The sequence below is a fragment of the Bison bison genome, unplaced genomic scaffold (genome assembly GCF_000754665.1).
Source record: "Bison bison bison isolate TAMUID 2011002044 unplaced genomic scaffold, Bison_UMD1.0 scf7180017864203, whole genome shotgun sequence".
In the NCBI taxonomy this organism is placed as follows: domain Eukaryota; kingdom Metazoa; phylum Chordata; class Mammalia; order Artiodactyla; family Bovidae; genus Bison; species Bison bison.
Genome location: NW_011494775.1, coordinates 4,591,502 through 4,616,669, shown reverse-complemented (window position 1 = coordinate 4,616,669; position 25,168 = coordinate 4,591,502). Strand labels below are relative to the sequence as shown.

The 25,168-nt window shown below is 39.3% G+C and overlaps 1 protein-coding gene across 1 annotated transcript in view; it reads right to left on the bottom strand.

Moving 5' to 3' along the window:
* Positions 1 to 725: 725 nt before the first annotated feature.
* PPP2CA (protein phosphatase 2, catalytic subunit, alpha isozyme) overlaps positions 726 to 25,168 on the bottom strand; it is a 25,063-nt gene continuing 620 nt past the window's right edge. Inside the window, exons 2-7 of the mRNA XM_010844517.1 lie at positions 11,023 to 11,232; positions 5,291 to 5,464; positions 4,680 to 4,769; positions 4,014 to 4,175; positions 2,555 to 2,673; positions 726 to 1,606 (exon numbers count right to left, since the gene is read on the bottom strand). Coding sequence (XP_010842819.1) covers positions 1,534 to 1,606; positions 2,555 to 2,673; positions 4,014 to 4,175; positions 4,680 to 4,769; positions 5,291 to 5,464; positions 11,023 to 11,232 — 828 coding nt within the window. The 3' untranslated portion in view covers positions 726 to 1,533. The remainder of the gene's footprint in view (positions 1,607 to 2,554; positions 2,674 to 4,013; positions 4,176 to 4,679; positions 4,770 to 5,290; positions 5,465 to 11,022; positions 11,233 to 25,168) is intronic.

Below are 25,168 nucleotides of genomic sequence, written 5' to 3'. Positions count from 1 at the left end.
ATTTCCTCATCAGTTCCAAATTCACCACAGTACAAAGCAAAACTTTTATTACTACACCTACACAATTAAGTGTCCTGAAGTTTATTTATCCTGGTAGCTTAAAACAATCAAGTATTAGTATCTATTTCAACTTCCTAATACTATTCAAAGGATAAAAGACAGGCTGGGGGGGGAACTCATTATGTGTTTATCGCTGCCACTTCATTTCAAATGCCATTTTTATCCTTGGGTGAATGTGCATAACACTAAACCATGATCCAGTAATAATTTTTCATTTGATTTAGTATTATTTAAAGAACTTAAAATTAATAGAGGAAAATATTTTAAGAGCTATATCTTATCGGAGACAATTTAACTGTAAGGTCATGTGACAAGCAATGTACAAGTATTTGTTAAAAACTTACCAATCTCTCAATTGTCTTAAAATGTCCATTTTACACAACAATATTTACTACCAGAAACTGCAGTGACTGATAAGTAGACACATTAGTTTGTTAAGCTCTACCTGAAAACATGCTTTCAACAAAATGTGAACATGTTGTATCTTGATTCATATGGTTTTACAATCAGGTCTTACTGAAGGAGCACACAGATTTCACTTCCTTTCTTGCAGACAATATGCAGGAAGAATCCACAAAGAGCATGTGGGCAATCTGACAAATTATACTATCTGGACTACAAGTCCTGCAATTCATTTAAAGAATGTCAAGGAGTTACGAGAGAGATTATGTTGTGGCCTTGATTTTTATTTTTTCCTAGAATTCTACAGATTCTAAAATTTATCAATTGATGTATCTTTTAAATAAACAGCACCAGTCTTGCCCATTGATACAATTAAAATTTGACTTTTTCAGCTCTTAGTTCACAAGTTTATTATGAAAAACACTGCAGTGCTCTTGTGCAGTAACATCATCTTACAGCAGGGAGAAAAAAAAACAGTTCCATTCAAAACAACTCACCAGGTTCTGACAGTAACAAAGAACAACATGAGGCTGAGATTTGAGAAGGGAAAATAAACTGAGTGCAGACAAATCATACAATTAAATTAAACGGTATCCCTGAAAATAAACAAAACGATTTTAAAACTCACAAGTAGAGGGGAGGCCTTGGTACTTATTTTTAAAAATGTTCATTAAGCTCCAATGATTGTTTGCTGCTATTCTTATCTACAGTCATGCTGAGTAAAGCTATAGCTAAATGGAAGTTAAATTGTATTCACGAGGTGTTAATGTTTACATCTTATCTGCAGTCTCTCAGAGAAAGCAAAGTAACTACAAATAGCGCTATGCCAGAAACTGGTTTCTTGACCAACAATGTCGCTTCAGCATGCAATGAACTGGTTCATTCTAAAGTGGTCACGGCTGTTGATGACAGGCTTTGTATTTTTATATGGCACATCTTTTTGGTCCGTGTGAAAACAAGTTTTTTTGAATGTTAACTATTCTCTGACACTTGTGGAGTTACTGTTGCTCTTCCCATATCCATTAGGTCAATATATGGTTCATGGCAATACTGTACAAGTTTAAAATTTCATTACAGGAAGTAGTCTGGGGTACGACGAGTAACATGTGGCTCGCCTCTGCGAGGTGCTGGGTCAAACTGCAAGCTGAAAAACAAAGACATATTTGCTCTAAGACATCAATGTACTGATAATTTATATCAATATTAGTCTCGGTTTTAGTTCCAGATGTACAACATAATAGAAAAGGCAATGGCAACCCACTCCAGTACTCTTGCCTGGAAAATCCCATGGACAGAGGAGCCTGGTAGGCTGCAGTCCATGGGGTCACTAAGAGTTGGACACGACTGAACGACTTCCCTTTCACTTTTCACTTTCATTCATTGGAGAAGGAAATGGCAACCCATACAGCCTTCTTCCTGGAGAATCCCAAGGACGGGGGAGCCTGGTGGGCTGCCGTCTATGGGGTCGCACAGGGTTGGACACGACTGAAGCGACTTAGCAGCAGCAGCAGTATAACATGTTGTTTTGAAATTTCTATACATTAATTACAGCAAGAGTCACCTATGTAAGTCTAACCACCACCTGTCACCAAAGTTATTACTGTATTATTCGACTGTATTCCACATGCTGTACATTTCATTCTTATGCACATTTTTACACTTTTTCCTATCCAATGACTTGCATAATAGGACTCTAATTATAGCTTTATCATGCGTTTTACATGCGTTTTCTAGCTGTATGCCTCCTCAAAAGAGCCAAGGCAACATCAGCCAGAGGATATGCTTCTATACACTGTGGTTCCTTCTGAGACCATTTGAAAAGATTCTACTGAACAAATTTTAAAGAGCCTAAGGTACTGTATATATAATCATTTCATCCTCAGGATTTATCTACTCTACAATAAAAGTATAGGTTTAAAAGTTAAGATCCTAATAATTCATATTAAGGTCTAGGTTTCTGTTGATGTATTTCAAAGGAAACCTAAAAATCTGTTTGGAATCTGGATTTAGCATAAACTCTTGAACTATTAAACCTCCCATTAAAACTAATATTCAAGTAATGGTAACCAACTACTCAGGTGTGAATACTTACAAAGAGTATTTTAGAGTATCATCAAGTTCCATGATTGCAGCTTGGTTACCACAACGATAACAATAGTTTGGAGCACTGAAAATCGTTACTACATTTCGGTCATGGCACCAGTTATATCCCTACAAGGAAAAAGAACAGGAAAAACAACAACAACTCTATTTTACTCCTTTATTTACACAACTAAAGGTGACTCCCTTCAAGAAGGAAAATAGATCTGTCCTTTTCCCCAAAAGGTTTTTTAAAAAGTACTGCTTTGTTTTTGGATGATTTAATAATTTCCTATACTCTGCAGAATGACCCCTCCCCACCTTCTGGCCATGCTGCACAGCTTGTGGGATCTCAGTTCCCCATTCAGGGAATGAACCCAGGCCACAGCAGCAAAAACACTGAATCCTAACCACTAGACCACCAGGAACTCCCTATGCAGAACTCAAGAAGTCCTAAAAACAACAACAAAAAAACAAAACCACCAATCTCAAAAGGATAAACTACTTCTCTCACATTTCTTATTATAAAGGCCCTAAACATGATATAAGAATGAGTATATGGCCATTCCTTGTACAGGCAGATACACACTCCTGGAGACCAGAACCTTATTGATTCTGTCCTCATTACAGGCATTACTTGAACTGCCCAGATACGAAGGAGAGATGACTCTAGGAACGCCAACCTCATCCCCCCAAAGTTCACCTGAATGTATGAGTAACTTTTAAAGTACTGTTCACAAATTTCTTTCCCTATACCAAGCAAAGTCAGACTTTATGGATAATCACAGAGCTGTGTCAGTATTAATCTAAATTGAATCTTAATTTTATAAGTATGCTTAATCAATGTTTTACGCTAAGAATTTAGCCCCTTTCCCTTTAGTTTCTTCTTTTAAATCACCTGTAATCCTACCATCCAAAGGATCACTTAAACATTTTGGGTGTATTTCTTGCCAAACTCTCCTCCATATATACGCATGTTAAATATATGTAATAAAATTGAGATTAAAAAGTGGTGTATTTCCATCTCCTCCACCTTACTTTCCCAGCCTTAACTCCCAAGCACTGCTCAGTCATTGCAGGTTGGGACCACTCTCTGCTGTGGTACGCAGGCTCTCACTGCAGCGGCTCCCCTTGTTCTGGAGCACAGGCTCTAGGCGCTCCGGCTTTAGTAGTCGCAGCTGAAATGCTTTGTTAGCTCTGCCCCATGTGGGATCTTCCTGGTCCAGGGATCAAATTGGTGTTCCTTGCATTGCAAAGTAGATTCTTAACCACTGGATCACCAGGGAAGCCCCAAAAGCTTGGGATTTTAATTCTAGTGTACCTCCATCAAAAAGGCTCAGGCTATAATGGTACACTCAGAACGGTATAATCAGAAAAATACATGCATATTCTCACTAATACCATATAATTTAAAATTTCCTAAGATCTTAAGTTTATTTAAAAAGCAAGTCAATGTCAAAGAACAAACGTACCTCCATCACCAGCTGATGAGCTCTAGACACCAACGTGAGGCCATTGGCATGATTAAATGTCTCAGAAATATCCTGCCCAAAGGTGTAACCAGCTCCTCGAGGAGATATACCCCAACCTCCACGGTCATCTGGATCTGACCACAGCAAGTCACACATTGGACCCTAAAAAGCAAGTTAAGTTTTAGACTACCTCTTGGAAAACTGGTTAATATGTGATCTTAGTAATTTAATCAGAAGCACCCTACTAAGTCACTTGTTGAACGGTGTTTGCCAAAACCAGTAAAAGGTTTTGCAGATAGTAAAGTATCTGTGTCAAATAAGTAAGAAACTATTTCCAGATGTCTTTAAGAAGCACGGCCTACACCAATGAGTTCCAACAGCAACAAGCCCTAACTAATTAATAGTATAGTTTAGTAATTAAAGTAGATGCTCTGAAAACAGTCATCACCTCGGTCCTAAACCCAGTCCCAGAGCTGTCATGATCTTGGCAGGTTTCTTAATGTTAGCTTCTGAAGAATAGGGTCAATGAGAGTGCTCACACCACATGGGATGATTTTTGAGAATTAACAAGAAAATACATAAAATGAACTAAGTTACAATTAAGAACAGTTCCTCTTTCTAAAGTTTTCTGAAAAGAAAAAATTTTATTATCAAAAAGAGTAATACCTCATGGGGAACTTCTTGTAGGCGATCAAGTGCTCTGATGTGATCCAGTGTATCTATGGATGGTGAGAGGCCACCATGTAGACAGAAGATCTGAAAAGAATGGTTTCCAACATTACCTTCATTTAAAATAAACACTATACACTAAGCTGCAAACAGTAGCCCACATCACTCAGCCCCTTGGTGTTTCTGTGTTCTCCCAGAACTGGACTTGTTTCTGCAGGATCTTTCTTTCATCCCACTGTAAACTATGGAATATACTTTTTCTGACTGATGATAAACCATCCCTATTGCACCCAAACTCCAATCAGATCTTGACTTTACCCTCATCATAGACTATTATTTTCCTTCTCATAGAATTTTCTTGAAATTTCTCTGTGCACTTGTCTACTGGGACCAGAAAATAGTTAATTACATCTCCCCAACATGTCCAGAAACAGCCTAAGAGGATGGATGGGCTATATCTCCCACCCTACTCCGTGGTTCAGTGCCACTCACAAAATAAGGGCCCAGAAGGACATGAGGATGGAAAAATAAGTTACTGGCGCCTGAATGTTAAGAAAGCAGAAGTCTGAAAATAACTGGCAACATAAGCTTTAAGAAGACTTACATACCTGCCCATCCACCAAGGCAGTGAGAGGAAGATAGTCAAAAAGGTCTGTAAAATACTTCCAAACGTTTGCATTTCCGTATTTCCTTAAACACTCATCGTAGAAACCATATACTTGTGTGATCTGTCTGCTCTCATGATTTCCTCGAAGAATGGTGATACGTTCACGGTAACGAACCTGAAACAAAAAAATGGAAAACATGAACAGCTGGCTCCTTCCAAAACCAAGTTAACAACCCAGCAAACATTCTACAGGAAAATACAGAATTTCAATTTTATTGGAAAAAATATCTCACACTCCCACATCACACAAAAGTGAAATCACACCTACAGATATTTATCCCACGGGATATCTGCCAACCCCATCTCACTACCACCGACTTTATGTCAAGCATAATCATCAGCTGCAAAGCTCCATCCATGAGTTTTTTTTTTATTAGTTATACAACCATTACAATCCAGTTCTAGAACCTTTCCATTAACCCAAAGATCCCTCATGCCTGTTTGCAATCATTTCCAATTCCCACTCTCGGCAACTATTAATACTCTCTTGAGATTTGCTTTCTCTAGAAATTTCATACAAATGAAACCATGCAAAATGTAGTTTTTTGTGTGTTTGGCTTCTTTAACTTAGCAGAGTATTTTTGAGACTCATCTGTATATTGATTAGTGGTTTGTCTCTTACTGCTGCACAGCATTCCATTATATGACTACACTGTTTTGGCTTTTTATTCATCAGCTGGCTGAACATTTGGACTGTTTGCAGTTTAAGGCTATTGTGAATGTTTCTATGATCCTACTGCCATGTAAGAAATTTTTGTATGCATATATGCTCTCAATTCTCTTGGGTGGATTCCTATGGTTCTAATGTATCTTCAACAAATTAATACTTGGTATGACTAGCCTTACCCATGAAAACTATTCTAAAGGGTCTTATTTATTTCGGGCTGTGCCACACATGGCCTGTGGGATCTCAGTTCCCCAATCAGGGACTGAACCTGAAACCCCTTTACTGGGAGCAGTCTTACCCCCTGGACCACCAGGGAAGTCCCTGGCCCTAATTTTGACTTTAATTTGCATTTCCCTGATAACTAAGGTTTGACCATCTTTTCATGTACTTAATGACCATTCATACACCTTCATGGGTGAAACATCTATTCAAATATTTTGTCCACTTAAAAATTATTTGTTCTCTTATTGAGTTAGGTTTTAAAAATATATGAATACAAATTTTTTTTAGTGGTGTCTCTTGAAGAACAAAAAATCAATTTGATGGAAGTCTAATTTATCGGCATTTTAATGGATTGTGCTTTTGGTAGCATACCTAAATCATCTTTGTCAAACCCAAGGATACAAAACTAATTTTCTCCTATGTATTATTTCAGAAGTTTCACAGTTTTAGTAATTCAGATTGAGACCTCTGATTAATTTTGACCCATCTGTAGAGTATGAGGAGCTTAAGTTACCTTTTTGCATACGGATACCCAACAGTTCCAGCATTATTTGCTGAAGTTTCCTTTCCCCTGTATTAAGTCTGCTAGGACTACCATACAAGATAACAGAGATTAGAAAGCTTAGTTCAGTTCAGTTGCTCAGTCGTGTCTGACTCTTTGCGACCCCGTGAATCGCAGCACGCCAAGCCTCCCTGTCCATCACCAACTCCTGGAGTTCACTCAGACTCACGTCCATCAAGTCAGTGATTCCATCCAGCCATCTCATCCTCTGTCGTCCCCTTTTCCTCCTGCCCCCAATCCCTCCCAGCATTAGAGTCTTTTCCAATGAGTCAACTCTTCGCACGAGGTGGCCAAAGTATTGGGAGTCTCAGCTTCAGCAACAGTCCTTCCAATGAACACCCAGGAATGATCTCCTTTAGGATGGACTGGTTGGATCTCCTTGCAGTCCAAGGGACTCTCAAGTCTTCTCCAACACCACAGTTCAAAAGCACCAATTCTTTGGCACTCAGCTTTCTTCACAGTCCAACTCTCACATCGATACGTGATCACTGGAAAAACCGTAGCCTTGACTAGACGGACCTTTGTTGGCAAAGTAATGTCTCTGCTTTTTAATATGTTATCTGCTACTGCTGCTAAGTCGCTTCATTCGTGTCTGACTCTGTGCAACCCCATAGACGGCAGCCCACCAGGCTCCCCTGTCCCTGGGATTCTCCAGGCAAGAACACTGGAGTGGGTTGCCATTGCCTTCTCCAATGCATGAAAGTGAAAAGTGAAAGTGAAGTCGTTCAGTCGTGCCCTCAGCGACCCCATGGACTGCAGCCTACCAGGCTCCTCCGTCCATGGGATTTTCCAGGCAAGAGTACTGGAGTGGGGTGCCATTGCCTTCTCTGAATATATTATCTAGGTTGGTCATAACTTTCCTTCCAAGGAGTAAGCGTCTTTTAATTTCATGGCTGCAGTCACCATCTGCAGTGATTTTGGAGCCCAAAAAAATAGTCTGACACTGTTTCCCCTTCTATTTCCCATGAACTGATGGGACCAGATTCCATGATCTTAGTTTTCTGAATTGTTGAGCTTTAAGTCAACTTTTTCAGTCTCCTCTTTCACTTTCATCAAGAGGCTCTTTAGTTCCTCTTCACTTTCTGCCATAAGGGTGGTGTCATCTGCATATCTGAGGTTATTGATATTTCTCCCAGCAATCTTGATTCCAGCCTGTGCTTCTGCCAGCCCAGCGTTTCTCATGATGTACTCTGCATAGAAGTGAAATAAGCAGGGTAACGATATGCAGCCTTGACATACTCCTTTTCCTATTTGGAACCAGTCTATTGTTCCATGTCCAGTTCTAACTGTTGCTTCCTGACCTGCATACAGATCTCTCAAGAGGCAGGTCAGGTGGTCTGGTATTCCCATCTCTTTCAGAATTTTCCACAGTTTATTGTGATCCATACAGTCAAAGGCTTTGGCATAGTCAATAAAGCAGAAATAGATGTTTTTTCTGGAACTCTCTTGCTTTTTCGATGATCCAGATGTTGGCAATTTGATCTCTGGTTCCTCTGCCTTTTCTAAAACCAGCTTGAACATCTGGAATTTCACAGTTCATGTACTGCTGAAGCCTGGCTTGCAGAATTTTGAGCATTACTTTACTAACGTGTGAGATGAGTGCAACTGTGCAGTAGTTTGAGCATTCTTTGGCATTGCCTTTCTTTGGGATTGGAATGAAAACTGACCTTTTCCAGTCCTGTGGCCACTGCTGAGTTTTCCAAATTTGCTGGCATATTGAGTGCAGCACTTTCACAGCATCATCTTTCAGGATGTGGAATAGCTCAACTGGAATTCCATCACCTCCACTAGCTTTGTTCATAGTGATGCTTTCTAAGGCCCACTTGACTTCACATTCCAGGATGTCTGGCTGTAGGTCAGTGATCACACCATCACTGAGTATCTGGGTCGTGAAGATCTTTTTTGTACAGTTCTTCTGTGTACTCTTGCCATCTCTTCTTAATATCTTCTGCTTCTGTTAGGTCCATACCATTTCTGTCCTTTATCGAGCCCATCTTTGCATGAAATGTTCCCTTGGTATCTAATTTTCTTGAAGAGATCTCTAGTCTTTTCCATTCTGTTGTTTTCCTCTATTTCTTTGCACTGATCACTGAGGAAGACTTTATCTCTCCTTGCTCTTCTTTGGAATTCTGCATTCAGATGCTTGTATCTTTCCTTTTCACATCTCTTCTTTTCACAGTTATTTGTAATGCCTCCCCAGACAGCCATTTTGCTTTTTCGCATTTCTTTTCCATGGGGATGGTCTTGATCCCTGTCTCCTGTACAATGTCATGAACCTCTGTCCATAGTTCATCAGGCACTCTATCAGATCTAGTCCCTTAAATCTATTTCTCACTTCCACTGTATAATCATAAGGGATTTGATTTAGGTCATACCTGAATGGTCTAGTGGTTTTCCCTACTTTCTTCAATTTAAGTCTGAATTTAAGCAACAGAAATTTATTTCCTCACAATTCTAGAGGCTAGAAGTCCAAGATCAAGGTGTCAGCAGGGCTGGTTTCTTCTGAGGTCTCTCTTCCATGGCTAGGAAATGGCCATCTTCTCCACGTTTCTTTCCACTGTTTTTGTGCTCTATCTCCTCTTACAAGGACACCAGTCATACTGGATTAGGGGTGACCCATATGATCTCATTTTACCTTAATTACCTCTTCAAAGGTCCCATCTCCAATACAGCTAGGTATTCTGAGGTACTGGGAGTTAGGATGCAGCATGAATTTGGGGAAGAGGTGGTAGTGGCAAATTCAGTTCATAACTGATGGTTATGTTATGAACATAATGAACATAATGGTGTTTACTATTAAAAATTTTTTTATTTATTTATGGCTGCACTGGGTCTTGTTGCTGCACACACAGGCCTTCTCCAGTTGCAGCGAGCAGGAACTACTCTCTAGGCCCATGGGTTTCTCATTACAGCAGTTTCTCTTGTTGCAGAGAATGGGATCTAGGGTGCTCGGACTTCAGGAGTTGTGGCTCACAGGCTCTAGGGCACTGACTCAGTACTTTTGGCACACCGAGAAAGCTGTCCCGCAGCACACAGGATCTTCATGGACCAGGGATCAAATCTGTGTCCCCTGCACCACTGGCAAGCAGATTCTTTACCAGTGAGCCACCAGAGAAGACCCAAACATGAATTCTTAAAAGGCAGTATATTTATTCTTCCTCTGAGCATTAGGACTCATCCTGGGCTTTAAGTATAGGTTAGCTTGCAAGATTGCTTTCATACCATCTACAGTCACTGCAGAAACTTTCCATCATTTAAATTCCACTCCTTCAATTTACAGATACAGAATATAATGACCTCGGAAAATGTTTTGCAGCACTTGACATGATTCAGACTAGTTGCTTCATCAACACTACCATTTCTGTCAATTGCTCAAAATTCAGTTTTTACCAAAACCACATCTCAGTGCTTCTCCAGTACTAGAAAATGCTGTCAGTCATCATACCATTTTTACATATTAATAAAAATTATCTACCCAAAAGAAAAGTCTAATAATTTAAGCGAAAGGTTATCCTAAAATATTTTCTACCATTTTGTGTTTTACCTTCAAATCTCTGTATATTTCCCAAAGCTACAACTGGTATAAAACAGCTTGATTTCTCTATCATTTCTATTGTACTAGATTATCATGTCATGTCTAACAGCTGCAAACTATTCCACTGAGATAAGCCACACTTTAGATATTCACTTACTGTTATTTATATCAATTCCTTCTCTGAATTAAAGATAATGCTACAATTTACGTTTTCATATAGGCAAAGCTTCTTTCCTCTTAAAACTTCTTCCTCAGTACAATTTAGTTACATGGTTGTTGAGTCAGAGGATATAAACATGCCAATATTGGAAATGTGCTGCTCTGTTAGTGAATATGCTTCAAAAATATCTAGAAAGGTTAATTATATTACCTGTTCTAACTCCAATTTATTAAATAAAACTTCTATTTAACCAGCCCTCTAGCATTTTTAAATCATCTGAGGCATTCTTTTCCTTAGAAAATAACTCATTTTTATATTCTGTACCATTCCCTCACATTCAGAATGAAGATATAGACATGATTTATTAAGTCCAAAACCTGAATATCTAGATTCCTAAATGTGGAGATTTATTCTAAAATCTAACATGCAGATAGAGAAGACCACAAATCACTGCTGGAGGGGAAAAAGGACATTTAAGAGGGCTGTCATATCCAGTTCAAAATGCTCAAATATAAAATTGAAATTACCTTAAGAGCTACAAGCAGAGTAACTGTTTCCACTGAATAATATCCTCTGTCAACATAATCGCCCATAAACAAGTAATTTGTATCTGGTGATTTGCCACCAATTCTAAACAGTTCCATGAGATCATGAAATTGCCCATGCACATCTCCACAGACAGTGACTGGACATCGAACTTCTTGCACATTGGATTCTTTTGTCAGGATTTCTTTAGCCTACAGATGGAAAAAATAAACCAAGACACTTAGCATTAAACAACATAAACAAAGGTATGTTTAGCTACACTTAAGATACAAGCTGCACTTAATACAGCTTTAAAGGGCAGGCTCAGCATAAGATGAAAAAGCAGATAATTATGACCCCATCAAAACAAAAAGGCAAGACACGCCTAAAATCTATTCAACAGCTATCTCATCCCTGATCTCAGGAAAAACATGCATCAAGGCGCACAGTCCCATTCTTCCCATCAGTACCCCAAGTTTTAGGCCTACCAGTTGACATCTAACTAAATGCTAAAGAGATCATTATTAGCAGTCACATGGAACAAGACACTCAGGTACCTAGTTCCTCAGCTTTAGAGTTCTAACTACAATATACTCTAGGATTTCCGGCTATGTGGAGAGGTTTCTTAGGCCTACTTTATTTAAAAAAGATTATGGGGAAGATATTAAAACTTAGTAATTTGTTTTTACCCTCTTAATATCAAAGTACAAACTTACTGTTTTACAACTGTGACTATTCAATATACATGGTTTTTATGCTGCTTTTAGAAAACCAGCATCCTATGCATTTCCCCATTAACCACAAATTCCAACATTACTTTAAAAAAAGACAGGAAACTCAATTTTTATCTTTATTTCTTGCTGATTATTATCTTTTTGGCTGTGCTGGGTCTTCCTTGCCACGCATGGGCTTTCTCTTCATTCCAGTGTGCGGGCTTCTCACTGTGTTGGCTTCTCTTGTTGCGGAACACAGGCTTGGCAGTTGGGGCGTGAGGGACCTAGAACGTGTAGGCTCAGTAGTTGTGGCACAGGGGCTTAATTGCTCCTCAGCATGTGGGATCTTCCAGGACCAGGGTCAAACCTATGTCCCCTGCACTGCCAGGCAGAATTTTAACCACTGGACAACCAGGGAAGTTCCAAACGTTAGTTTTAAGAGTAACATAATATTCCACTCAGTAGAAACTCTTTCATTTATTTCCAACACACATTTATTAATCACTTGTGTTAGTTTCTCAGTCACGTCCAACTCTTTGCAACCCCATGGTCTGTCCACGGAATGTTACAGGCAAGAATACTGGAGTGGGTTGCCATTCCCTTCCTCAAGGGATCTTCCTGTTACTGTATGCTAAAAACTGTGGATTGACTGGGAGATAACCACTCATTTGCTAGACTATGAGTGATACTTTGTGCAAGACCCCATGCTAGTCCCTGGAGGTACAGTAAGACAGATCATTCTCAAGCCAGGGTTGGTGAGGGGGATTTGGGGAATGATTACAATTAGTAGATGCAGTATTAAAGTCCAAGGAATTAACCAGGAAAGGTTAACATGGTTATAGCACAGTATGGAAAAACAGACAAGGGCAGACTAAGGTGAGGGCAACAAGCCACCTGACTTTAGCACTGGTAGTCCTAAATCCCAGGAAATAGGTCAGTTGCATCCAGGCAAACCACAATGACAGCTGGTCATCCAGGTAGGAAATATAGGGGGAGAACAGAGCATGGATATGGACTGAAAACAAGTCTAAAGTAGTAGCAAAACAAAGATCCAACAGACAGAAGATCTGATGAGTGAATTTAGGATTTCAGAAGTAGAGGTATGACTGTGGATACCTGAGGTGGAGTAGAGCTTAAAGGTCACCCACCAGTACTGAGGGACCAAACGACCAACAAGTCTTGCCTGACTCCTTCCAAAACATATCTCAATCCGTATGCTTCTACATATTTTGTCAACATCCTGATCCAAATGACCATCATTTCACCTGGATTACTGTTAGCCTCCACAATGATCTCCCTCTTTCTAGTCTTCCTCCTCCAATTTACTTGCCATGTAACAAGCAAAGTAACAGCTTAAAAATTATCACCAGATTCACTTTATCCACCACTGTCTAAACCAGGGGTCCCCAACCTCTGGGATCTAATGCCTAATGATCTGAGGTGGAGCTGATGTAATGATAACAAAAATGAAGTGCACAATAAATGTAACATGCTTGGATCACCCTCAAACTAGCCTCCTCTATGGAAAAATAGTCCTCCATAAAACCGGTCCCTGATGTCAAAAGGTTGGGGACTGCTTGACCACACAGCACCTCGCTAGAACAATGCCCCAGATGTTGAAGGCATTTCTTATTTTCAGAGGATCAAGAACTATTTTGAGATACTAGATAGGTACTGGCGTCTTTAGGGAAAGCCCTGAATGTCTCCCAGGACAATGGCACAAGTACAGGCTTAGAAAATGGTACCCAAGTTCTCTGGATAATGAAGAAACAACAGGTAATAGCTGTGAAGAAAAAAGCCCAAGTATCTAGGTTGAGGACAGAGGCCTGACAAACAAGGGATTTTATTCTCAAGTAAAAGAAGGCAGAACACATCCACCTGGGGGAGCTACTACAGAAGGTACAAGACTTTCTCAGGGAGAGCACTGTGGCTCACTACAGTGTGAGCAACAACCATGGATGTCAAGGACTGATTTACTTATTGCTGCACTGGGTTGCTGTGCATGGGCTTTCTCCAGTTGTGGTGAGTGGGGGCTACTCTCCTGATGCAGTGCGAGGGCATCTCATTGCAGTGGCTTCTCTTGTTGGAGCATGGGCTTAGTTGCCCTGCAGCATGTACAACTTTCCCGGACCAGGGAACCCACATCCCCTGCAGTGGCAGGGGTATTTTTAACTGCTAGACCACCAGGTAAGTCCCCTACAGACTGGTTTTAAGGAAGTGGTACGCAACCTTAGCAGCACATTAAAAAGTCACTTAGAAAACCTTTAAAAATATTCAGATGCCCAACTACTACTTCTCCCAATTAAGTCAGAATCTTCGTGGGTGGGATCCAAGCATAAATAAGTCTTCCTTCCTTACCCTATGCTTTCTTGGGTGCAGTCAACCTTAAGAAGAACTATTTTGAAGTCCCTGAACATTCTGGGGAGACTATTTCAGGACACTTATCAACCACTGACATAGAAATGTTAATTAGTTTGATCTAACATTTTTAAATTTAGAAAAAAATTCCATTTCAAAAAGAGGCATTTCTTAAGAAATACATATACTCTATCTCTCTACAGTAATTCCAACTTCCCAGTTCATTATTACTGAAAAGCAGAATATTCTATTATTAAATATTCCATTACTAAGTCTATTTGGAATTAATACTGGGCCTAATGTTATCAGCACCTAGTATATACATGTGTGCTCAGTCGCCAAGTTGCGTCTGACTCCTGGCAACCTCATGGTCTCAAGTCTGCTAGGCTCCTCTGTCTATAGGATTTTCGAGACAAGAATACTAGACTGGGTTGCCCTGCTCTCCTCCAGGGGATCTTTCCCACCCAGGGACTGAACCTGGGTCTCCTGCATTGCAGGTGGATTCTTTACCACCGAGCCACCTGGGAGGTCCTCAGTACATACTATGAATGAAATGATAGGTTCTACTTAAACCCATGTAAATCTTGCCTTGATGCTACCACACTTACTTCCACCAGAAGTTAAATTTTAAAATACATCTTGACACTTCAGTACCTGCAAGATTATAGTCTATATGAATGATAAAAAGTTGTCATTAATGACTGCCTTTTTAAAAATATTATTTCCTGTGATTACTGTTTCTAAATTGGAGTATAATTGCTTTACAATGTTGTGTAGTTCCTGTCATACAGTGAAGTGAATCAGCTATGTGTGCTGTGCTTAGTCACTCAGTTATGTTCAACTCTTTGTGACCCCTTGGACTGTAGCCCGCCAGGCTCCTCTGTCCATGGTGATTCTCCAGACAAGAATACTGGAGTGGGTGGCCATGTCCTCCCTCCAGGGGATCTTCCCAACCCAGGGATCTACCCAGGTCTCCAGCACTGCAGGCGGATTCTTTACTGTCTGAGCCACCAGGGAATCAACTATATGTATACATAAATCCCCTTCCTCTCACCCCACTCCCCATCTTACCTATCTAGGTCATCAGAGAGCATGGAGCTGAGCTTGTAACTGCCTTAAATCCCTTATAATCTACTCAAAATTTCTATTCAAATCATAAAAGAAAAGTCTAAATGCTATTTGTTCCTTTTAGGTATTTCAAATTTAGATAAATCACAATGATAAACACTATCTACCTTCAATTTTATTTTTTAGTCTTTAACTTGTTACAATATTGCTTGTGTTCTATGTTTCAGTTTGTCTTTTTTTTTTTTTTATACCAATGGCACCCCACTCCAGATTTTCTTGCCTGGAAAATCCCAGGGATGGAGGAGCCTGGTAGGCTGCAGTCCATGGGGTCACCAAGAGTCAGACACGACTGAGCGACTTCCTTTTCACTTTCATGCATTGGAGAAGGAAATGGCAACCCACTCCAGTGTTCTTTCCTGGAGAATCCCAGGGATGGGGGAGCCTGGTGGGCTGCCATCTCTGGGGTCACACAGAGTCGGACACGACTGAAGTGACTTAGCAGCAGGCATGTGGAAACCTAGCTTTCTGACTAGAATCCAACCCACACCCCCCTGCACTGGAAAGCGAAGTCTTTAACCACTGGACCACCAGGGAAGTCCCAACAGTAATACATTCTTGTAAAAAAAATTTTAGCAGCAGATAAAACTAAATATCCCTTCTGACCACTCTCCAGAATTCTACTTTTCTTGGGAAAAATAACCAACCATTGCATTCTGAGGTATATCCTTCCGAAGTCTCATTTTAAAACTTTATATACATATTATATTCCCACGAAACGTAATAGTTTTCTTTGCATTTTTAAACTAGAAGCAATATTAAGGGAAAAGCAGCCTCCTCAGAGTTCATAATGCATATACATACAGACCAGGTCAATTTCTCACACTGGAAGTAAAAGTACTTCCTGAAGGATTAGGATACAAGGAGTGTGTACTGAAATGTATATCCCAGTACCTGCTCCCTTGTATCCGTATGCAGGCGTGTTTCCTGAAAGAAGATTCCATGAAGTGGACCTATGAGCATATACAGCAGTTTGTACTATTTTTATGTTGACACTACCACACTGTCCTCCGAAAAGGAAAGGCCACTGTAAAAGATAAAGTGAACACTCTCACCCTGGGAAAGTCAAAGCTTGCTCCTCCCTTCCCAGCAAATTTTAGACCAGAAAAATTATAATTAAATCCCGAAGAAATCAGTAGTATATATCAGATGCAATCCAGCCAACTATTAAGTATATTGTAATAAATAGTCAAGCTTATAAAGGACCAGTTTAAAACACACTTAAAAAAAAAATTCTCTCAATTTACCAGCGCTCAGATGATCACTACACAAAAAGATGAAATTCCCAGAAGAGCATAACAAAAAAGACTGCAGACGTCTTGTTAAAGATTATTCTACAGTCAGGAAAACTAATCATAGAAATGTCTGAGAGAAGCTGTGCTATCACAAGGAGTCAGGCCTTATAAATCCCAGAAGCACCTAACAGAAGCCCCCTCTACGGGTCACCCAAAGGGACCGCTAATGAGTCACCACCTTTAGTGTCCAAGCCTCTACCAACCACCAGTTTCAAAGACAGGTATACAACTTCAACTCTCTGGTTTAATACTCAAAGTAAATGGCAGAACCAGACTTTCAAGGTAACTTAATTAACATTAAACATTAAAAAAAAATTTAATAACTACCTTTTCACTCTCATGGTATTCTAACTCCCAAAACTGAAAGCCTCAGGTCATCTGAATTATTCACAGAAGCAAAAGCAACACCCCTCCCAAACTTCTATTTCCCCTAAAACACTTCTCAAGGACTTCAAAGTCTCAGCTAATATAATTAATATTTGAAAAAAGAATGAAGATCAAGTTCTAAAAATTAGTGTAACTAGCACCATATTGCTTTATTGGACCCCTACTGAAATTCAGTCAAATGATACAGATTGATATGAATTAAATCAAGGTAGTACCTTCCCAGAACAAAGTCAAAACTGAAACAAGTTATTCCATTTAATAAGAGCTTATCACAAGTAACGGTGGAAAGTTAAAATTTTTTACATGTCCTAAAATTTTAAAACTTAAAGATTCACCCAAAGGACAGTAACCTTCAGAAACAATAACTTATTATAAACATCCTCTCAGCATTCTGAGTTCAGATTCAGAAATCTCATTTTATTTTCAACCTACTATAAAACCATCAGGTAATAAGGTCAGTGACCTATAGACTTTAATATTTTTTATAGTTTTATATTCTTAGATATGGACTATCCCTAACCACCATAACAGTGTGACTGCTACTGCCGCTAAGTCGCTTCAGTCGTGTCCAACTCTGTGCGACCCCATGGACGGCAGCCCACCAGCCTCCCCCGTCCCTGGGATCATCCAGGCAAGAACACTGGAGTGGGTTGCCATTTCCTTCTCCAATGCATGAAAGTGAAGAGTGAAAGTGAAGTCACTCAGTCATTTCTGACTATTAGAGACCCCATGGACTGCAGCCTACCAGGCTCCTCCATCCATGGGATTTTCCAGGCAAGAGTACTAGAGTGGGTTGCCATTGCCTTCTCCATAACAGTGTGAAATTGCAAACAAATCAGACTGAAAACAGATCAATAGATCAACAAAGCCAATATTTTTCAAGGAAAGCAAATAAAACAAAACATGAACAAGAGATTCTTCAGCCATTCTGAATTTCCTTAAGGATATGCAATAGTGATATCATTTCTATGTAATTTACACAGCAGAAAAAGCTATGCAACACATTTATGCATTTTTACATTTTAAATAAAAAACAGGCAATGTATTTATGCATTTTATTATTAAATCAAGGAAAACATGGTTAACCTGTAAGAATATGGCCTTCTCAATTTTACCATACCAACAAAAGCTATTTTCATTTCTTTGTATTCCCTTCCAGTTTACAAGTGGCCACCATCTCAATCTGTGTCCTAAAGTTCCGAATACTGATCCAGTTTCCTATATCAATGTAAACTGTTGTATAATATGCTCCTGAATGATCTATCCATGTATTATTATTTATTTGAATCATTTTCTTTCAGGAAATTTTCAATTGTCATTACAGTGTTAACATTTTTTGTTTTCTACATACTACTGGACCAACTACTGCCCAACTTGTTATGCAGTAATAAATGGGAAGATCGTACCCATTCTCAGCTCTTTCAGATATGAAGTGTTATCTTCTGATTTAACTGACACTTTTCATTTAGAGTTCAGACTTTTTATTCCATGTTTATATAGCATCAGGTATTTCTTCTCCTATACAATGTGTCCACACAAACTAGGTATCTTTCTATTAAAAATCTGGTAATTCTAGTGTTCATTAGAACTCTAGTTCAAGTAAATTTAACATTTCATATTTTAATCAGTTGAATATGAATACATCTTCTACCAATATAGCCATAAAGACATGAGAAGCAAACAAAAAAGTAATTTTTGCATTTTACTTCTCAGTTTAAGTGAAAAATTAAAGACATCTGAAAAGTTTTTTAAGACTCCATGCTTCTACTGCAAGGAATTTTGCATACTGCTCAGTGTGACCAAAAAAATAAGAAGTAAAAATAAATAAAATGCCTGTAGGGTCAAACAACCACGTTAGGTATCCTGGTTAGGCATGGAAAGATATTTCAAAATATAAAATAAAAAGCACAGTAAGTTTGCAATAATGAAGTTTTTCAATAACCTAAGACATTCATTTTGCTTCATACTGCCTTTATGGATAGAAAAGTTTTTTAAGTTCGTGATAAATATGTGACCAGATTTTTATTTTGGTGTCATACATAAGGTAGGACATATTACTAAGCTCTAGAAGCAAATGAATCTTGAATTAATTATCTCCAACTACCAAATCTTTCTTCATAAACTTAGTCTTTCATTAATTATACTGATCAGATGCCGCTAATATTTTATGAAATATTTCAGTCATTTTTTATTTAAATTCTGTATTCAAAAGTCCCCTGGAGAAGGGAAAGGCTACCCACTCCAGTATTCTGGCCTGGAGAATTCTGTGGACTGTACAGCCCATGGGGTCAAAAAGATTTGGACACGACTAAGCAACTTTCACTTTCACACTTTGCTTTTTGATTTAGGGTCTAATGGAAAGAAAAAGATCAGGGATGAGGGGAATCCTAAAATTCTATCAAGAGAATATGTGATGTTTTCCCATCTGTTTCTGTCAAATAACCATCTTACTTCTGACCAAAATGAACATTAAAAAACTTATATTTTAAATTATTTATTTATGACCGTTCACGAGCTTTCTCTAGCTGCCCCAAGCAACTAGAGAAATAACTACTCTTTGTTGGTATGTGTGAGCTTCTATTGCAGTGGCTTCTCTTGTTAGGTAGCACAGGCACTAGGGCGCCCAGACTTCAGCAGTTGTGGCACGTGGGCTCAGTAGTTGCCTCATGCGTGTGGGATCTTCCCAGATCAGGAACTGAACCTGTGTTCCCTGCACTGGCAAGCAGATTCCCAGTCTCTGGACCACCAGGGAAGTCCTGACCTTTTCTTTAAAGCAGTATGCCTCACTTGCAACAGGCTGGCCTACATCTCTACCAACAAACATACCCATGTGCATGAATTAAACAGTCCCAATTGTTTCTGCGTAGGAAAAAAAATGTTAATCTACTAAACTGAGAAATGTTGCTATATACACAGTTAAAAATTTTTCACAAGAATCCATCCTGAATGAGATTCATCCTCACTGAGTCTGATCTCTTCTCTCATCTGTGAAAGGTGACTTAGCCTTGAGGACCTTTAAAGTTCTTTTCATCACTTAAAAGGGCTTCCCTCATAGCTCAGTTGGTAAGAATCCGCCTGCAATGCAGGAGACAGACCCCTGTTGGATTCCTGGGTAGGGAAGACCCACTGGAGAAGGGATAGGCTACCCACTCCAGTATTCTTGGGCTTCCCTTGTGGTTCAGCTGGTAAAGAATCTGCCTGCAATGCAGAAGACCTGGGTTCGATCCTAGGTTGAGAAGATCCCCTGAAGAAGGGGAAGGCTACCCACTCCAGTATTCTGGCCTGGAGAATTCCATGGACTGTACAAGCCATGGGATTGCAAAGAGTCGGACACAACTGGAGTGACTTTCACTTTCACCACTAAAAAGCTTTTTTATTGGAAGTCAAAGCCCCCCAACAGATAGCAGGCAACATTGCTAGTTTACAGATGATGGGCAGCAGAGAAAGACAATTAACCTGATAGCCACTAGCACAAAAATTCTAAAATCTTCCCTATCTGGAGCTTACAAGTTCAATCTCCTGACTAATCCAAAACCCTGCTACAGAGCAATAACAAATCCCTACAACAACAACACTATTTAGACAAACTTAAATAGTGAAAATAGCACATATAAGGAGAGTATAAAAAATTTTGGTTGAATGTATTCCAAAGACAAATGTACACTGTCACAGTTACCAGTATTACTGACACTCCATAACTTGTGTGAACTACACTTTGCATGACTACGTTATCTACTGTTTATCTTTCAGAGGCACTCTAGAAAAAAGGTTGTCAATCTTCTTTCAGGCCTCTCAACAACAGAAAGGTAAAAGTTCCCATTGGTGGTAGTAACTAAATGACTAAGGCAGAGGTGGGGACAGGGTGTGCCAGAGTGACTGGTCAGCTGGTCATGTATAGTTTAGAAAATACCCAGATGCAGATATATCTGTCACTGCTTTATTCATCCATTCCAAATCACAATACCAATAAATCAATGGGCAACAGCAACTTTGTACTGTGAAAAAATTAAGCAGTCAGTCCTAGATTGCTTTTTCCAGTCCTTTCAGACCTCACTCACCCCAGCCATTTACTGGCTACCAGACCTCTCTCTACTTCAGTCTCTGCTACAACTTTTGCTCCAGAAGTTGAAATCCCCTTCACAGTTATATTCTATTTCAGATTTCACTTGTCCAGTGGACTGCAGGTTGAGGTTTTTTTCACAAAAGGATGATAATGAGAAATGGTAAGGAAAAAAGGTGCAAATAAGAGAAACAGCTCTAAATATAAAGAAAATAGTAAAAGGAGGGGGGTTGATTCTATGCCAAACGTAACTTCTCCTACTTCTCAGCACCCTCAAGAGAGCCCACCTCTCCACCATACATTAATCCAAACCCAATGTCTCCTGGTTTTCCTTAAAGTTTATCTCCTCAAAACTAAATAAATACTCCTCAACAAGTAACTGACAAACCTGACTTACAATAAAACCAGGAAAAAGAACACCGAACAAGAGTTATCTCAAGTGCTCTTCCAGTGCCCGTCATTCTTTTTATAGCATGAGTTTCACCTTAGTTCTACTGCCCGTATTTGCAGACACAGAACTCTTGATTCTGACAGAGAAACAAAGGCAGAGTTGGGGGAGGGGGGAAATTCGTGTGTCCAAAAAGATCTGTTCACCTTTTTAGTGTTTCCTCATTAAGTCAACTCAAAGACAACTGCACTACTGATTCATGCCTGGAAGATCACAAAATACACCCAGGCAGACAGCCTTGATCAAGGTAGCTATGAGGATAAAAAGAAAGGCATTTTAACAAGCTGTAATGAACAATATAAATGTCAGTTACGCTTTATTAGAATATTTTAGAGCTCGTTCTCTGGATCATGATTTACACTATCTTAGAATACACAGAAAATGACCTGGGGTTTTCACCTCACTAATCTTATTTGAGAGGCAAATGCAGTTAGCCACATCCAATATTGAAGAATAATTACTGTTTCCTCCTCCAGGACAGAGTGAGACAACAGTATGTGACATGAATAGGAAGCTTTCAAGCAATCAGAACAAAAATTATACTTTCTTTTACACAGCTGAGGATTCTGCAATTCAATCTGGCCTCAATTCATCTGCATCTTTCATTACTAACACTACCTCAGAAGAGAGGGAGGCTGTGCAGTAAGACTAGAACACTGGGCTTAAAGTCTATACAACTAGGCAATCTGAATTCAGTCACTGTAGCCAAGTCTCTTTACCTTTCTGAGGTGTGGTTTCTATCTATGAGGATAACTGTTTCATAAGCTTGTTAAGAGAACTGTGTACGTGACAGTATGATGAAAACAGTATGTTGTACCATGCTGGCCCCACAACTGCTTGTTCTTGATATTCAAATTACCTTTATGGAAATGAGTCAAACAACCTTTTAAATTAAACACACACACACAGACTCACAAAAATATATTACCCATTTCATATAGGAATTTAACCTTGGTCAAGTATTTTGCAGGTCATCCAACCAGAAGGAAGACTAATACTGCATTTTATTTATAGTGCTTGTACAGCAATAGAAAATAGCATGCCTAGGTAAAGAACTCCTCTGGATACAAACAACATTCTCCACAAGTTTGGTAAGACATGAAAGCACAAGGCCAAAAACCATACCTAAATGAAACCACTGCTGAACAAAACAAGACTGTTTACTAGCGCTAGGCACACAACATCATCCTTGGCTTTGATATAGATCACATCCTGGGGGGAGAAAATCTTAACTAGTTAAAAGCATAAAAACCATATTCACTCTTGTTTATAAATACACACTTTTCTTCTCATAACTAAAGAAATTATGAATTAGCCATCTCCACCAAGTATCTTTTCTTTAAAAACAAAAAGGGAAAAAAGAAAAAAACTATAATACTAATCAAAGTTTTTCCTTCAAGGTTTTCAAAATCTGTAGCCTTCACTAGATGCACTACTAGTCATACAAATATTAATGGTGAAAAGAGAACTTGTCTCTTTCACTAAAGAGAGTTGAACAAAAGATGGTAAGTCATGTACTTTAACTTGTCTCGTCTACCTAAAAAACTGCCTTCAAATTAACTTAGCTTGAAAGATTAATAGAACTCTAAGACTTGGAATACTTAACAAGTTAAAAACATTTTGAAAGCTGTGTGGTTATCTCCCTGAAAGGATCCAAGACTTAGAAATCTAGCTTCAAGTATTTTTTCCTTTTTTTTGGCTCTAAGAATTAAAATCTTGATGCAGTAAATGAGCAATGGAGAATTAAGCATAAATTGATTAATCTCACCACATCTAAATTTTACAAAGGTGGGAAACAATGGCCATTTACCAAATAGATCAAGCTTCAGCACCCCACTGTAACTCCAGTAGTATCTTCTGTTGTCTCCAACAAGAACACTCTACCTCGTGGTCCACCTACGACTGATTTCCAACTAGATTCAGTCTCCTTGAGGACAAGCATGATTATTTTTCATTCTTCTCATAAAAGCAAGCAGTCATGGATATCTAGTAAGTTTTCAGTATTTAAATACAGTACTAATTTAAAATAGAACCGTACTATCTCAGATTAGCAAGAACCTTGGCACATCTGTTTTAATTCTAGCTTATAGACAGGAGGCCCAAGTGAAGTGGCTGCCTCAAGGTCAGACACAATTACTTGGTGGCAGAAAGAGGACTAGTGTCCAGGTCTATCGCACATTTCAGTGGGCTTCTAATTACATCCTTGCTCTCTTGCAATGTTTTCTACGCAAATGACTAGTCACCGAGCCAACTGCTGACTCAAAGTCATTATACAGAGTAAGAACTCAACCCTAGAAGTCATTAAAATCATCACTTACAGTAGTACCTAAACACTAAGACCTAACATTATACATTAAGTGATCCTTAAAAGTCTATTTCTAACCCTTTAAAACAAATGTCATCCACATGAATTAAGGATCAAGAAGCAACAGAAGACTACACTGTTCCTATTAAAATTCAGCTCAGTGAGATGATGTGCCACCTCATCAACTAGCAGTTTCTGTCGAAGCTTGGGAATAAACATATCTGAATTAGACTCACTTAAATTGCAACTACTCACAGAATAGTATCTGAAACAGCCTGTTTTAGGAGCATATACATCAAACTCACATTAAACCGCAAGTCAGCATAATTGCTGTCTAATAATTACCTTCACTATTCCAGAAAGGCTGACATTCCACAATTCTGTGAAACTAAAATGAGATGCTACAAAGGTAATTTTGAGAAGGTTAAGCTGAAGCATTCATGGTGGAGCTCATCATTTTCTCTACTTTAGAAAACTGAATTATAGGACTTAAATCCAACAGGCTACCTGTTTCCCCAACTCCGTGGGAAAAAGAAATTGGAATTAGGTAACTTAAAATGCATTTGCTGAAACAGACTACAACATTCCAATCTCAACATCTGTGAGATAAATTATTTTAACACTAATCACAATGTCTGGAATACAGTAAAAGCTCAATCAAGATATATTATTATTACTATCACTATTTAAAGTCACAAATACACAACTTTTCCAACAAGGAGCTAGGACACAATATTTGCTGCTCTTTCAGTTCATGGTGCTCATTTAAAAAATAAATGGCAAAATGCCAAGTACGTTAGGATTAGAGAAGGGTTTCACACTACCCAATTTGAGTCAGCATATAAATCATAAACTGACACTTGATTTCCAATCCAAAGTTCCTTATGGAGTATGACTCACCAAATTCTCCATTTCTTCCAACTATGAAAAAGAAGTTACACTCCTCCCTATAACTACCACCTCTGACACTCGTAGGTTCGAGATCCATCTTAAAATTCTTTGAAAACACACCTTAAGTCTCCAGAAGAGAGAGACAGTACTTAAAGCTGTGGGGCCTTTAGGTAGGACCTGGGATCTGGTCTACAAGCTTGCCTTTCGGGGAGCCTCTGGACAGCTCTGGACAGCTCTGGACCTGAGAATTAGGCCAGAGAACCAGTAAAAAAAAGCCTCTTACTCACCTCAGAGAAGAGTTCCATGCCCCATTCCCAACTCATAGAACCCAAGTTCTCTTACCTAAACCTTCCCAACCCATAGAACCCAAGTTCTCTTACCTAAACCTTCCCCAACTCCGACCCACAGGGTCTAGCTCCCCTCAGCCATCTCTCCCCGCGCCAAGGCCGGGAAGCTCTAAAGCCCCGGAGTTGAGTGAACGGCGCCATTTTAGGCGGCCGTGGCAGCGACAACCAATCCCTGCGCGGGAGGCAGGGGGCGCCGGGTCGCCCGGGAGCCGCCTCCGG